Source organism: Mesitornis unicolor, unplaced genomic scaffold (assembly GCF_000695765.1).
Source record: "Mesitornis unicolor isolate BGI_N332 unplaced genomic scaffold, ASM69576v1 scaffold11244, whole genome shotgun sequence".
NCBI classification, from domain to species: Eukaryota; Metazoa; Chordata; class Aves; order Mesitornithiformes; family Mesitornithidae; genus Mesitornis; species Mesitornis unicolor.
The window spans coordinates 51692-67292 of record NW_010179440.1 but is presented as its reverse complement, the minus strand read 5'-3'; the positions used below and the strand labels follow the sequence as shown (position 1 = coordinate 67292).

Below are 15601 nucleotides of genomic sequence, written 5' to 3'. Positions count from 1 at the left end.
ATATGTTGGTGCAATGACTGACAGGACTGCAGATATTTCTTCTTTTGAAGTCGTCGGCCAAGGCATTCACATAAATCATGGATTTTATTGAAACTGCAATTAAAACAAATCAGGCTTAATGCACACTGAAAGCCTTAGTAATTAGTATACAGGTGAACATGGAGGAAAAGGCACAAGCTTAGCCATCCTTCCAAGCAAAACTGAAAAAAGAACCGTGTATATAATCGAACAGCATGTGAATATTAATGCACAAAATCTTCAGAGTCCCTAGTTCCCTGATGCAATTATTTTCTATTCACATTAATTGTTCCTAACAGATGACATTAATGACTTTGAGTTAAAATGTGTGCAATGGAAGCCTTCAGCAGATCAATGCTGTTTAAAAATAGGGTCACTTTTGCAATCATTCACTCAAGGTGTAACAGCTCGTAAATAAAACAACATTAACATGTTGATTGATTTATAAATGTTAATTCTGTAGTTCATTTTTATGCTGTTTTCCTGAGACCTGCCAAGCTCTATGGATAACGGTGGGACCCGTGTTCATATGTCATTGTTGCATGTGCAGTAATGATAAGTTGCGAAACAGTGACTAGAAGAAAAAGTAGAGTTTGTTTTGGATGAAGAACGACCTGTCTGCAGACAGAAAGTCTTGGACAAAGTGAGCACAAACAGCAACATTTCAAATGAGAACAAATCCTCTTTTACCTCAGGGTCTTCATTTCCCTTGAAATTTAACAGCGGTTTGAAATTTTAAAAATGCTGATCTGCTGCATATTTGACAAATGCTTGTGCTTTGCTCATTCCCTTCTGTGCCCCCAGAAACTCCATTCGCGCATCTTAGACCTCTCATCTGGGGATCTGCTTTCAGAAGTAGAACGAAACAGAAGCCAGATGCAATCTCGAACTGCTGATGCTCAGATTCACGTGAGTTTTTGTGCTGGCCTCGTACCCCCCATTTGGAACCCTCCTTCTCGCCTCTGAAGTCTGGTGTTCGGGATGGGCTATAAAGCTGATCTCTGAATTGAAACACTGGTGAGGCAGATAACAATACTTCTTCCTTCTGTTCTCTGAAATTCAATATTGTGTCCTCAGTTGATATAGTAAGCAGATAGTGTCACTCTGTGCAAAAAAGCATAAATCTTAGCCATGTCCCCAAGATACCTTTTTGGGTATTGATTACATCTCAGAGTCTCTGAGAAATGGTCAAGGAGCTTTTTATTAAAGCCCATACACCGTATTATTCATCCTACTTTTATGATATATTATGTATGAACTTTTAAAAATTCATGGGCTCTGCATTTTTTTTTTCAGATGGGGTTAGCTTTGTGCTTATTTGGCAAAACGTTAGCCAGCGTGGCTTTCATGTTTCATTGTCAAAGAGAAAAGTAGCTTAAAAAACAAAAGTCACGCAAAGATAGAAGGAAACAAAGAAGACAAGAAGAGAGCACTGAACCCATGTGTGCCTTTGATCTTGGAGTATAGTAGAGTCAACAAATAGTATCTCTTTGTAATACGTACTTTAATGAAAGGGCATTGTTTCAAAGGTTCACAGAAGTGCTAACAACCCTTTGCATTATATGTAATTAAGCCTTTGGGTTAGGTTTTTCTAATAGAGAGTTTTGTGTCTGTAATAGTCCGATTCTTTCAATTTTTCTGTGATTTCTAATGAAAATTATGTATTTAAATTGTAATACTACATTCAGGCCTTTTCACTCTTAATTTCGTTAAAAGTAATGACTTAAGAGTCGTCATTACAAAAAATTAAAATTTCACCATGTCAGTTAATAGACCTGCATGCAAGTTAAATATATTTAATTAATGCATCATAAACATACTCTTCAAAGTACTTTCTTGGATAATTTAGAGAATAAAGGCAAACTGCAGGAGAAAATTCCACTCTCTCTTTCGTGATCTGAATGCAGTCTAGAAACTGGGTAGATACCCTGCTTCAGAATCTGTAATGGCACATTTTTTTCACATGTTCTCATCTCTTGAACAATAAAGATGATTACAGTAATACACTGTTCTTTTGCTTTGTTTAGATATCTCTATTTTCCCCATTGCTAAAACTGTAGGACCAAGGGCCTTTCTCCCAAGCGAGGGGATGGAGGGGCTCTCAGGCTGGAGAGGACAGGACGGGAAGGCAGTACTTGTCAGTACGCTGTGATCCCCTCTTTTCTCCTACAGGAGATCCTCATAGGAAAGGATTTCACAGGCATCCTTCCCTTAAATACTGTGATGACTGGGACATAGCCCAGTGTAAAGGGTAGAAATTTGACATGACATGTTTTCCCAGTGCCACAGCTGAACAGCGACGAAATAGCCAGAACAAGCAGATGCTGCCATTGGCCTCTATACAGTCAGCCTTACAGGGAATGACGCTGTCATAGCTGAGGAAGCTGATGAGAAAGGCTCTCCCATGGGAACCACGATGTCAGAAACAGAGTAATTTGTCTCAACGTAGCGAGAAAGTCTGTTCCAGAGCCAACAACACAGGCATCAGCCTGCCTCTGATGCTGAAAGATGTGTTTGTCCAGAGCCAGTGGATTTAAAGGCTATTCCTCCTGCATCCATTTGACTTCCTAGGAGGACATGTACCAATAACTCCCAGAGGTGAAATGTGCTCTTGCTACCTCTAAATGATTTTCACATTCATAGGTTTTGCCTGTGACAGAGAGTAATGGTTTGCCCTGTCGTTAAGTTTGTCAAAAACAGAGCGTTATTATGTCAGTTGGGCAATGAACAGCGGTGCTGATGAACTCCTCAGCAGTAAAATTTCTGCTCTCTCCCATTTAACTGTAAAAAAGGTTCAACCCTAGTAGTAATAAATGGAAGGACATGGGGGAATAAATTGAAGAAATTAGCAGAAATCCGACAAACACGTTAGCGTATGAGAAATGCCTACAAAGTGAGCATTTTTCCAGAGATTTGCATGAAGAAGCTGAGTCTACCGCATGTGCAGTTTTGATAATTCTTTTATGGATTCTATAACTTTTAGATTTCTTGTGTCTTCCTGACTATAAAGGTAAAATTTTTATCTAAGCAAAATTAATTTGGGCTCTATCTCCATACAAAATCCCGTAAATATTGTTTGAGCTTGCACAATTATATTCTGTCTTCATGAAATCCAGAGCAAGGTTTTATGGCACAGTCATGTCACTCTGCCTGGTGCTTCTGGTAATTAAAAAGATGTCTGATTCTGAAAGGAAACTGGAGAATAGCATAACAGAATGGTGCAGGCACTTAACATTAAAGAAGCTCTAACACTGTTAGGCACAAGAGTATTAGTTTGAAAACAAATTAAAGGCATCCTAGATACTCCTACAGAGGTTTAATATTTTACCTAAAGTGCTATCTGCTCTTCATTACTCTCTTCCTCAAAGCTGGCACTTAGTCACAGTCAGCTGAAATTGCATTTGGAGAGGGGCGATAACTACACAAGTACTAAAGGCAGCCATAAAGTGTCAATAAATTGCATAAGCAAGAGGCTTCAGCTGTCTGCGAGTGACACAAAGATGGATTGTCCTACGTCAGAGAGTTTCTTAGACAAAGCTTTGAACTAGATAGGAAACCAAAATTAGACTGTAATGGAGAGATTTCATTCTCAGTGGACATTCTGGTTGGGATACTAAATTAATTTACCTTGTCCACGGTGTACAGCCTCATCAGTTACATTGTAGGGCTATAATGCAGTTGTCAAGATGTACTTGTATTCTTATAACTTTGTTTTCTGTATCTTACTGGAGCACCCTGCTTATGCACAAAGCATAATTCAGATGGACTCAGAATATTCTTTAGCAAAAGAAGAGCAGAATACTGGTTCAAGAATAATGAAGAAAACGTAGAGGATTGTGGATTTTTCCCCTAACAAATGAAAATGGTAGCATTTTTTAATGTAGTTCTCTGTATTAAAGTCACCAAACACTAATGGCATAATAGAGGTGTAAGTAGCTAACTTGCTTTTTCTTTGTCCTTAATCAGAGGAAATTTAAGTCATCTTTTTTCCAGACATACTGTATTTTTATTTCTTCTCTTATTTTAGGAATGCCAGCAGAATGTGAAATCCAGTATACCTGTCTTGAAATGCCAGAGTCAATTAAATATGACAGGTCCCAGCCGCCTGTATCCCCGGAGCAGCTGTAGTAGCAGTGAACTCTCCCTTTCAAGTGCTTGCAGTGAATATTCCAGTGGTTCCTCCTACACTTGGAATGATGGGAAGACGTGCAGCAAAAGGGTAAATCAAATTAATTTTCTTCATTATTAGTGTAAGTTCATCTGAAACAAGATTAATTGAAAAGGTGCTTATTTCAGATATTTTTCACTTTCTCCTGTCTTTTGTATTTAAAACAGTTGTCACTAAACTCAGTAGGTTCTTTCTCTCACTCTCACTCACATCTCCCTCTCACTCTCTCCCCTTTTAATTTTTTAACAATTCCTTTATAACTCAAATTTGCTCACAGTTTCGTCATTTATTCTGACATTTATTCTGTCTTTCACAATCCAAATTATTATTATTATTCTTTATCTTAATCCTTCCATTCATACTGCTATTCCTACAGATTTTAAATGCACTGCAGCCTTCATACCACTATGAAATCCTTTATTAAAAAAGAACATTGCTATTAATAGGAGTGGATGAAACGTAATGCCCTATGCAACTCCTAAATCTCTTTACTAAAATGGTAACACTTTTTATTAAAAGCACTTGTGAGTAATACATGTGTTTTATTTTGTTTTAATAGTCATCCGTGAGCTGGGATAAAAGAATAAGCATTGGTTCTTCGCTCCCAAGCAACCTCTCAAGTCCCGCAGATGATCTACCTCCAACTCGTATTAAGGAAAACCATATCCTAGAAGGGCTGAAGAAATTACAGAAGCAAAAAATATTACTTGAATCACCTTCAGTAATATCAAAATGGGGTTACAAAGATTGCATGAACTCTAATGAAGGAATATATTCCCCTGGAGTTAAATGCGGCAGCCATAATGAACAGAGTCATTGTAAACCAATGGAAATAGGAAGTATTTGCATTGAACACAACAAAACTTTCTCTTATGATTCAGATTCGCATGATGATGCAGATGACGATTCTTCATGCTTACTGTTGCTGCAGGAAGTACCAAGCAAAGACTGCAGGACCTATTGTAGCAAATTAACTCACAGTGTTTCTGACAGTCTTTTTGACTGGGATCCTAATAGGAAACGTTTGCCAGAAAGAAGTTCATATTTTAATTCAAAGGAAAGACCTGAAAAATTGACTAGTTTTGTCAGTGGATTTCAGGCAGAAGTAGAATCCTGCACCAGAGCAAAGCTGCCTGAGTTACAGTTAAATAAAAGCCATGCTAATACAGGCTGGAAGGACCTTAATTTTCAGCTTTCAGATACTGATGACAATGAAGTGTTGGATGAATTGCATATAGAAAGCAGTGATGAGAAAAGTCCATCGGATTTATTGGCAACTCCTTTCACTGAGAAGCACACAAAGACCTCTGACGTGCTCAAAGTCACGGAGAATTCTCAGTTTGTATCTACTGACAAAGAGGAAAAACAGATATCTGCTCACTCAGACATTAGGCCAAAGACGTGTAATTTCATTAAACAGCAAAAGGTTATAAAAAAGACCTCTTCTGAAGAGTGCATTACCATAATATTTGATGCTGAGGATGGTGAGCCTATTGAATTCAGCTCGCATCAAACTGGAGTTGTCACTGTAACAAGAAATGAAATTTCAATCAACCAGCCACAAACTAGGTCCAGTGCAGAATATACTGAACTTACACCTCAGGGAATAACTGATTTGCAGACAGGAACCAATGCTAGAAACTACACTGCTTTAGAAAGACCTGAAGATGAAACAGAGAAAAAGACTCCTGAAGAGAATACGGGGAATAAAAATACAGTTGTCCCTGTGACTTGCAGTGAATCTTCATGTTGTGCAAGAGTGACACTGCAAAATACTCCACTACAAAAACTAGTGAAGCCAGTGTATGATGTATCATACAAGGCCAATTCCAGCTCCAATGCGCATGCAGGAATGAATCAAAAGCCAATCTTGACTAAAATACCCAGCAGAGGTAAATTTTCTGCACAAAAAACTGCAATGACAGAGAGCGAGGAGACACCTGTAGCTCAATCAGTGGGCCCTGCAAGCCTTGAAAAATCACCTGCTCTGCCACCTGTAAAGCTTTCAAGATTCAAAAAGGCACAAAGTCCACCTCGTAATTTTGACTCAAAAGTCAACCTCCAGGTTCCAAAGCCCCCTGCCCACCCATTGCCTGGCTTGAAACATCTAGGCAGAGGTGATGGGTCAAAGTATCCAAAGAGTCAGAGTCCAGCATCGCCGCTGTTGCCTCAGCACCTTATAGAGCCCAGTGACTACGGAGAACCTCCAACCAGAGACTTTCACTGTGATTTAGCAACTGTAGAAGCCCGATCACCATCCCCACCCCTTCCTCCAGGCAGGTCAACGTCCCTGTTGATTCGGCCTAATTATGCTCAGTCACCACCTGTAGTGGTAAAGTTAGGAGGAGCTGGTCCCAGTGAAACAGCAAAAAATACACTGAAATCATCACTGTTAAAAGGAACTGTGAACTCTGGCTTTCATAATCAATCTAGTCATGAAATGCAAGCAAAAAATGTATCTTCTGGGGCCAAAATTGAATTATCTTACCTTCAGGAAAATGCAGACACAATTATGCAAAATAAATGCCTATCTCAGCAACCCCATAGTGCATGCCAAGGACTTTCCAAAGTTTCCACAAAGCAAATCTGCCCAAAAACCCCTAATCAGCTGGGTCTCCACAGGAATCGTGAATTTTCCAGCGCAGATTTTCAGCCAGCCAGGTCCTTTTCTCTAGATTGTCCATTGGCACCTACTTCTTCACAAGACATATCTTCCAGCAAAAAAGGTATTTCCAGTGACAGTGGGGTGGATCAGCCACAAAAGATGCCAAACATCCTCCCTGCAACTCCTCAGTGTCACACAACAAGCACAAGTGAGCCTTTACTATCTCAGGTAAACAATTCCCCATTGTCAACACTGTTTCATGGTAGCAACACTGCACATGCTACTCAAAACTCTAATGAAAAAGGAATGAAAACCCGTCTCCCTGTAGGACTCAAATTATTTGTCAAATCTCCCCAACTTCTCCGAAAGAGCTCTACTGTACCGGGGAAGCAGGAAAAAGACAGTATAAATGCGGCTTCCAAAAGTAGCGTGAGTTCAAGTAAGTACAAGCAAAATGAATCTGTAAGTGTAACCACGAAAGGTGCAACAGATGCTGAATTAAAAGACTCTGTGTCTGATATCGAAGGAAAACATAATTTTACTGAGGGACTTGGTATGGATACCGCATCACCTCATTCACATGAAAACTGCAACTTGGTGGTAGACAGAGCAGATGGATTAGAAAACAAATTAGTTAAGAGGTCTCTTTCTTCTAGCAACAAGTCACACTTGAAGCCAGCTCTGGGCATGAATGGAGCAAAAGCTCGTAGTCAGAGTTTTAGCATTCATATGGGGGAAAAGCCATCTGCCCCTGCGACAGAAGGTCTCGGAAAACTACGGACTCAGATTATTACAAACACTTCCGATAGAGGAAATTCTTTAACAAGACAGAACTCAGGCATGGAGGGACTTCAAATCAAGGCCGTTCCTGGGTCAGCAGTGACTCCAGAGACTCTTTCATATACTTCTAAAACCACAGAAAATTCTTATTCTAGACAAGGATCTCTTGGAAATATGAATAGTTGCAATAGCCAGCATGGAAGCCCAAGCAAACTGCCCTTCAGATCATCTCCAAAAGTAGACTTGTTTCACGCTTCGAAATGCAACGGAAACAAACCATTTTCTCAGGCTGACAAACGCAGTCTATCTCTGCAGAGTGAGAAAAGCACTGAAGATTTTAAACAAGAAGCTCTAAGTAAAAAAAGTGTTCTGCCAGCTGAACTGGATTTAGAAATGTCAGCTACTGCATCTTCCAAACAAATTTCATCATTTCAAAGCTCAGATGGAATAAAGTGTCCTCATAAACCAGAAGCAACAAAGTCCCGAAGACAGCAAATGTCCTTAAAGTTAGCAGAAGCCTCTGAGAAGGTTGCTAATGTTTTGAGTTCACCGGCTCTACAACCTACAATAGAGGAGAAAGTCATGTTATGCATCCAAGAAAATGTGCAAAAGGGTCAGGGACAAACCAAATCTCCCACTGCGGAGACTAAACAAAAGAGTGGGCCCTCTATAGCCAGTTGGTTTGGCTTTCGGAAGAGTAAGCTCCCAGCACTGAGCAGCAGGAAAACCGATGTTCCTAAAACAAAGGTAGAAAAAAAGGATGCAAAAGTTTCAGGATTTGGAATTAAGCAGGCAAAATTAGAGAGAAGAAAAGAAAAAAAGAAAACTGAACAGCACTGTGAAATAGAAAATGAAATTAATAGGAAAACAGGCAGTGGTGACATTTTAGCTGATGTCATGGAGAGCAAAGTTATGAAACCTTCACAGGAAACGCCGGGTGAGATGGAGTGTGAACAAGTCAAAGGTTCCAGCACAGCTGCGTACTCGCCAAAAGACAGTTTTATGAAAGAGCTTTTGAACAGGTAAAACTCTGGAACAAACCTGGGATGTGTGTTGCATACTGCAGCTTTACAGATGCTCAGATGCTAAGTTAGATGTATGTTCCTTTTAGAGTGAGAATGCATAGTAGCAGTCAGTAGGTACATTATCAGAACATCAATCTCTACAGGCAGAAAACATTAATAATGAGATTATAATTTTGTTGATGTTGCTTTGTTAACCAAACCAACAGTTTGAAATTAAAGAACGGCAAGTTACATCCAAGTTGATAGAAATTCAAATGATTCCAGAAATCAAGAATCTGCACAGATGGTGTGTTAAGATAGAGGATAATTAGGTACAAGCTTTAATGTATTTCTTCTTCATGTATTGTAACCAACAAATATATATTTTGTGACTAGTCAGAATTAATTACATTTCTAGCTACCACAACCTCCAGGCACAGAATTTAACAATTGCTATACTGTGTTTTCACGTTTGCCCCACAGCAGTCCCAAATATAATATAAATCATTTTATGTGAAAGACTAAATTGATATACTACCTGAAATTGCAAGTGACAGATTTGATCAAGGCTAGTTAGAAACATTTATCACTCAAAGGTCTAGAGACAGAAAGATACAGAGAGGTTACTTTAAACATTAAAGGGATGGGAAAGTAGAGTGATTGAAGAAGGGCAATGTAATTTATCAGAGGAATCACTCTCTACCTGCAGAGTTGATAAGAAAGCAGCTCAGCAGACAGAAAGTGGATCAAATAATGTTTCCTACAGGAGTGTGTCGAAGGGCAGCTCCCAGGGCTCCTCTCTTCACAGCAACTCTATCAGCTCTCAAGGAAACCACAAGAAAAACAGCAACACAAAAGTGGATATGGAAATGCAGAATCAGACCCTGGTAAGTGCTTTAGTACATGAAAACATTATTACCTTATTTTTAACTTCTGCATTGTTCCTTATTGCCAGTACAGACAAACAGGATAATAACTGTTTATATGTGATAGAAAGATTTTGTGTAGCTGGAGAATTGTGAATTAATTCAAAAGTTGGCAGCTTGACTATAGGCCAGATTATACAGCCAGTCATGAAGATCCTACTGCTTCTGCTGGCAATTCGATTCCAGTGGAGATATATGCACAACAATTCTATAATCATACTGTAGTAGAGTGAAATAATAGGACCATTTTCTTTTTTTTCATTTTTTCCCCTTTCCCTGAAAATTGCATGCCAGCGTTGAACATTCCTCTGAACATAATAGAAATCATTAAGCCTAAAAGGTGCACTGCTGATGGGGAAAAGGCAGAGTATTTGACCACATCTGGGACTATTTGTCACTTAAGAGGGAGTCTTTCAAGAGCAAAAATATACATTTGACCCATGTCTCTCTTTGTACTGCGGAAAATCTCCCTGTTAATGCCCTGTAGTTAGTTTTGTGCTTCAATAAGATCTTAACTATACCTGATACTTAATTTACCCAGAGAGTAAGAATGTTGCAATTTAGGAAAAAAATTGTTTTATTTCCTGTTAGCTGCCAAATTCTGGTTCTTGAAAGGTGGCTGACTTTTCTGCATTGAAAAGTGTACACACAGAGTCAGGATTGCAGCCTAAAGTCACACTGAATGGGAGCCCTTCCTTGGTAAGCTTCTAATAATTAACCTTGGAATTTAGTGAGCGATTTCTCGCCTAGCAAGGCCTTTCCCAGGATGTCTTGATGTCCAAGCATCAGGAGAACAGAGGTGCTTTTAACTCCATGAGCATTCTTTTCTCATTCCTGATAGCTTTCTCTGCACTTACTGTGATGATTATTATTAACAGTAATCACAGTTTCCACAAAATAGTCTGAAAACCCGTGCCAACTCAAATACTGAACATGAAGTTGAGGCTATTACTTTTGTTGTTCTGATAAAGCTGAGTTACTGAAGTACAGCACACGCAACTATTTCATCTGAGAGAATTTGAAAAACAAATTCTTTGGGATGTGTTTCAAGGATAAAACAAATTTCAAAAGCTTCATAATGGTAACTGGAAAAACTCTTACATTAGTACTGACATTTAGGATGCATAAGGTGAAAGTTTCCCACGCATGCTTTCGACTTCAGGCAAATGTTTTTTTACTTTAATGCAGATGTCTTTCCTAAGAACATCTGCAAGGTCGTTTTTTCAAACTTACAGGGAACATATGCAGAATGAATGTGTTTGAAAACTTTTTCCTCCTGACTCCGGTGGTATCATTTCTTTTTGAAAATGTAGATGTCTCCTGCATTACAAAACCACAAATTATAAGCATATCTAAGGCTGTCCTTGTAGTGTCACTGAAAGGAAAGAGAGAGAATGAAAGTCTGGAAATGTGCAATATGCAGGAAATTCAATCCAACTGATCTAGAACTTTGATAGCAAAGCAGAGCCCCTTATCACAGCCACTCAGTTTAACTATGCCCCATTTAATATGGTCCTGACAGCTTAGGGTATATCTGCACTGCACAGAAGTACAAAAACTCTACACATTGCTTCTATGATTTCTTTCTAACATACTGTTTTCTAATGCTGAAATAATTTGCTATGCTTTTTGTCTGTCATTTGGTTGAAGTCTTTCTAAGTGCAGCAATAATAGTCATTTAGGACTTGAAGTATATCTTCAAGAAACATACTTCATTTTACCAGGGAACACAAAGATTGTACTTCTTATACATAAATAATAGAGAAATGCTAATTATACTGTTTAGTTTTTAAGAACATGTTACTCATGGGGAAAAGGCATTACTTATCCTATACCATAACCTCCTTTGTTCACTGGCAATCAAAATATTTTGGTATTGTTTTTTAATATTAAGTTACATTATATGCTTCATCTTTCGAAGTTTCATATTGTCAGGTTTTGTGGCCCTTAATGCCAGACAGAAATATCTAGTGCTAAAACACTAAGGACATATAGAAGAACGAGATTAGAAACATGCTTACAGTTCTTAATGCTAACTTATGAGAGAGATGTACGCTAAGATTCCACAAGTGATTCCATTCCATGTGGTATTTCATCTTGTCCTCCAAACTTCTAGAAGAAAAACAATGGAAAGTCTTGAAATTCAAAGCTCATGCATCTTATTACTATCATTTTCAGTTATTCTTTGGTGTCTGCTTCCTTTGAAGCGTATTGCAAAGGACTGGGAGATAGCTGTGACTGAAAACAGTCGCATGCAGTAGAATGGCCTGTTGTGCAATTTCTTGTTTGTAGAAAGACAAAATTAATGCTTTTGGAGAAAACAACATAAATCTTTTGAAAAGCCCTAAACTAAAGATAGTTTTTTCTTTCCTTTTTGAACAACGCGAGGTGCATTCAGTCATATGAGTTCAGTGCAGAAGCTGGTGTATTTCAGAACTGCAAATCATGTATATACTGCTTCTTTAAATCCTGGCTGTAACATTTTTTAACATTAACTTTCTAGCAGGTTTTTCCTTTAAAGCCTATTTAATTTTTGATGATTAAATCTCTTCTCTTATGATGTGCCAGGTAAAGACTTGGGGCACTATTATGCCATAACATATGCACCAATTACCTCTGATTTCTGTTCATGCAAAGAACGTTATTAAACGACTGCCACTGAATTTATGGAAAAGGCAATGTTCCACCAATGGCAGCCTTGTGCATTCACCTTCAGAGGGATACGCTTCCCGTTAGTGTTCATCAAAAAAGCACTTCGCTCTAAAGGCCAGCCAACAGAAATACATAATCCTTTAGCCCACACCAAGGATATTCCACATTCTCCAATACTTTTTCATGTCCTTGGCTGGAGCTTAAGGTGAGATACAATCATTTCTGTGCTGCACTGCTTCATTTCATCTTTGTGATTTTATTACAGCCAGTGCAATTTAGAAAAGCCATGGGCTTTACTTGGTGAGGTAGAAGTGTGGCACCAAAATCAAGACACGGGGAGTTTTGTATAGCACTCTCTGTCTGCAGGCTGCGTGTTTGGGGAATACCCAGAGATCTATCCTAATATCGTGAAATGTCACATCAGCAGTGAGCCACAGACCGCCATGCAGTCTGCAAATGTGAGAAATTGTGCTACCCATAATTCAGTGGCAAATGTTCGCATACTCTCCGCTTCGTTTTCCATAGCCTGAAGAGCGTCATTTCAGAAGAATAAAGATGTAATGAAATTTCTGGGATTAAGAGATTATAAATGCACTTTTATTAATAGAGAGAGTTTGTCTGTCATGTCTGACTGAGGCAAGTCACAAGAGGTCAATAGGGCTACTTGTGTAAGCCAGACAAGCAGAATATATACTGTGATCAAATATCTGTCATGCAAATGATGACAGATTATCCTGGTTTAGATTACAGAACATGTTTAATGCCATTGTGAAAGTGCTGTAAGTGGTTTAAAACAGCAGAGAGTGATTAACAAATAATTTAGGATCTCTTGAGATACTGTAATTTTTTCTGCAGTGCTGGCTTTCCTTCTCTCATCACCCTGAAAGTATCTTCTTTCCTGTTTGATTTATGTAGCATGGCAGAAAAATATGTCCTCGAGTCTGAGTTATGGCCTCTGATGGCATGTAATGGAGGGGGTTTTCACTGCATGCTAGGAAAAGACTCAGATTATATACACACTTTGGAAATAGGAGTGCACAAGAATAGAGCAAAAATATGCCTTCATCTGAAAAATAGACTATCTGGGGGATGTGAATAACACATACTTGAATAACACATACAGGCTCTTAGTGTGCACTGCATTCTTAACTGAAGTTTTTCTCTTCGTTGAGCTAATAAATGCTTTAAAACAGCGGTGGAAACAAAAACGCCGAGGTTCAGTATTTGCATACTGAACCAGAGAGATACCACATCTCATACTAAGTTCACATTCTTTTTAGCATAGAATCTGAAAAATGGTATTTCTAGAGAAAAACAAATAAGAGGTCAGGAGACCTGAGCATATTTGGGTCTTTTTTAATGCAGAAAAATACTTTTCCTTTTGAGGAGTTGCATCTTCCAAGGGTATTTTTTGACTGCTGCATATTCTGACTTTGAATGAAGTTAAAGTTGTTATCCTCAGATATTGTTCATACAATGAGACAGGCTATATATTTCCACTCTTAGCTGTCCTATAACTTTGTTCTGGTTTATTTCTGAAAAGATGTTCTGTAGTTATCATGAAGCAACATAAACAGAGTCACAGATGTTCTTCACTTTTGTTGTACTATGTACAGGCTAAAGTAGTCACAGAAAACCTGCAAGAAGAAGAGGAGGACACAAGGACTACATGTCAGAGTCATGTGATAGGTACAAAATTATATTTTACACTGGATTTTATTGCTGTCTCAGTTCTTGGAAAAAAGCATGTTTAATTCTCATTACTTTATTTGTTTACGCACCTGATGTCAGCTTTAGCATTCGTTTAGCTCTGTTCCTGGATAGCCAGATTCCACCAACTATATAAAAGATGAGTACAGACTATTACTAACCCTGGTCCAATGCGATACTGGACAGAAGGGCTTTGCAATCTGGCTATGAAAGATCATTTCAGCCTCCAAAACAAGTGGTTACATATAGTGGCTTAACTTAAGGGCTGTTGTGCATTGTACTTTCAATGGGAAAAATACTGACATACTGCAACTCTGTCATCTGACCTTGAATTAGTAACATTCAGAATAAAATTCTGAATAGCAGAATGATTATGGTGATAAACTAAATCAGAAGGAGTAGCAAACCAAGTGTCTGTTCAGAAAACCTTAAAGCTCAAAGTAAAGTTGCCTTTGTTCCACACTTTTCAGGAGAGTAGCACCATCCACCCTGCTTCTTGCTTGGCAGTAAGAATTTTTAACCTCAGTACATGTTAAAACATCTAGTAGGCAATGGCGAACAAAGCAGAAGTGTGTTTGGGATCTGTATTAGAGCAGTGTGTCACCAATATAAGGAACTGACTGTATGAAAACATTTCTCCTTTAGCAAGTTGCCTCTGCAGACAGTGACTGCAGCAATAGTTAAAATCTGATTCAGTGTTTTCAGGACACTGTAATCAATTTTGCTAGCCAGAAGCTCTCCTCATTTCACTTACACTGTCAGCCCAGCAAGTGGGGTGAACAGAGGTATCATGTCAAAACATGTTTCTCTTTGGGGTATTAGGAAAATCTTTGCATGCTTTATTGACTTGTACATCCTTTTCAGTCCCAAATTCAGCCAAAGAAATTCTGGCTGGTTTACTTGCAGAAAAGGTCCCTACACTCTTCCCTCTCTAAGAATGCAACCATAAATTGACTCCATTACAGCAACTAAATGACAAAAACTCAGCTCAATGTAAGCAGTGGTTGTGGCTGAGACTTAATTGCTATATATTTTGATATATTACTTTGGTTTTGGGTTATATTGCTTTGTTATTGGGTTCTGTAATATGTAATGCAGGTGGGTTTTGAGGGCTTTGATATTTTGCTCCTCCCATAGGCACAAAATCTGGGTCTCTGACAAGACAAAGTGCTTATAGAGCAGGTTGGTTGGCATTCCCCAAAGCCAGACTTCAGTTGTGCCTTGGGTTCATGAGACACTCAGTTCACTGCGAGAGGTTGTCACTGTGGGCCCAGCCCTCCTATGCCCCAAAGGCCTTTTTCTTCCCCTTTTTCAGGGCTGATGACATGGATAAACTGGCAGGTAGGTCTGTAACCCAGGTCTAGACAAGTCCAGAGTGTGCAGTGCTGCAGAGATGCCAGGCAGTGCTGCCTTTGGGAAATTCCTGTAGCTCATACAAAGGCCTTTCCATCATCTGAATTACACCAATTACAAAAGCATCTTCTTTTCCCAAGACAATGCTGTCTCATAAAGGCTCAACACAAGATGCCAGCTATCCCTATTCTGCTTTGTCAACCATCTAGAATAGCTGAGGGAGTTTGCTCTGAGGATCCAGTTGTTCATGTCAGGAAACTCTCTGATGATGGGAGACATTATATGCAATAGGTAGTATTGGCACAGTAAAAATAATAGAAGAGTAAGCAAATTTGTTAACATTAGCACAGTGAGTCCTAATGCAGAATGTGCCAGTCATAACTTA

The 15601-nt window shown here is 38.9% G+C and overlaps 1 protein-coding gene across 1 annotated transcript in view; it reads left to right on the top strand.

The window, feature by feature from the left end:
• Positions 1-822: 822 nt before the first annotated feature.
• The window catches only part of NCKAP5 (NCK-associated protein 5), a gene marked incomplete at its 5' end in the record, with an annotated part of 64968 nt that continues 50189 nt past the window's right edge, over positions 823-15601 (top strand). Inside the window, 5 exons of the mRNA XM_010182772.1 lie at positions 823-927; positions 4046-4237; positions 4746-8593; positions 9285-9462; positions 13770-13842. Of these exons, the coding sequence (XP_010181074.1) occupies positions 823-927; positions 4046-4237; positions 4746-8593; positions 9285-9462; positions 13770-13842 (4396 nt within the window). The remainder of the gene's footprint in view (positions 928-4045; positions 4238-4745; positions 8594-9284; positions 9463-13769; positions 13843-15601) is intronic.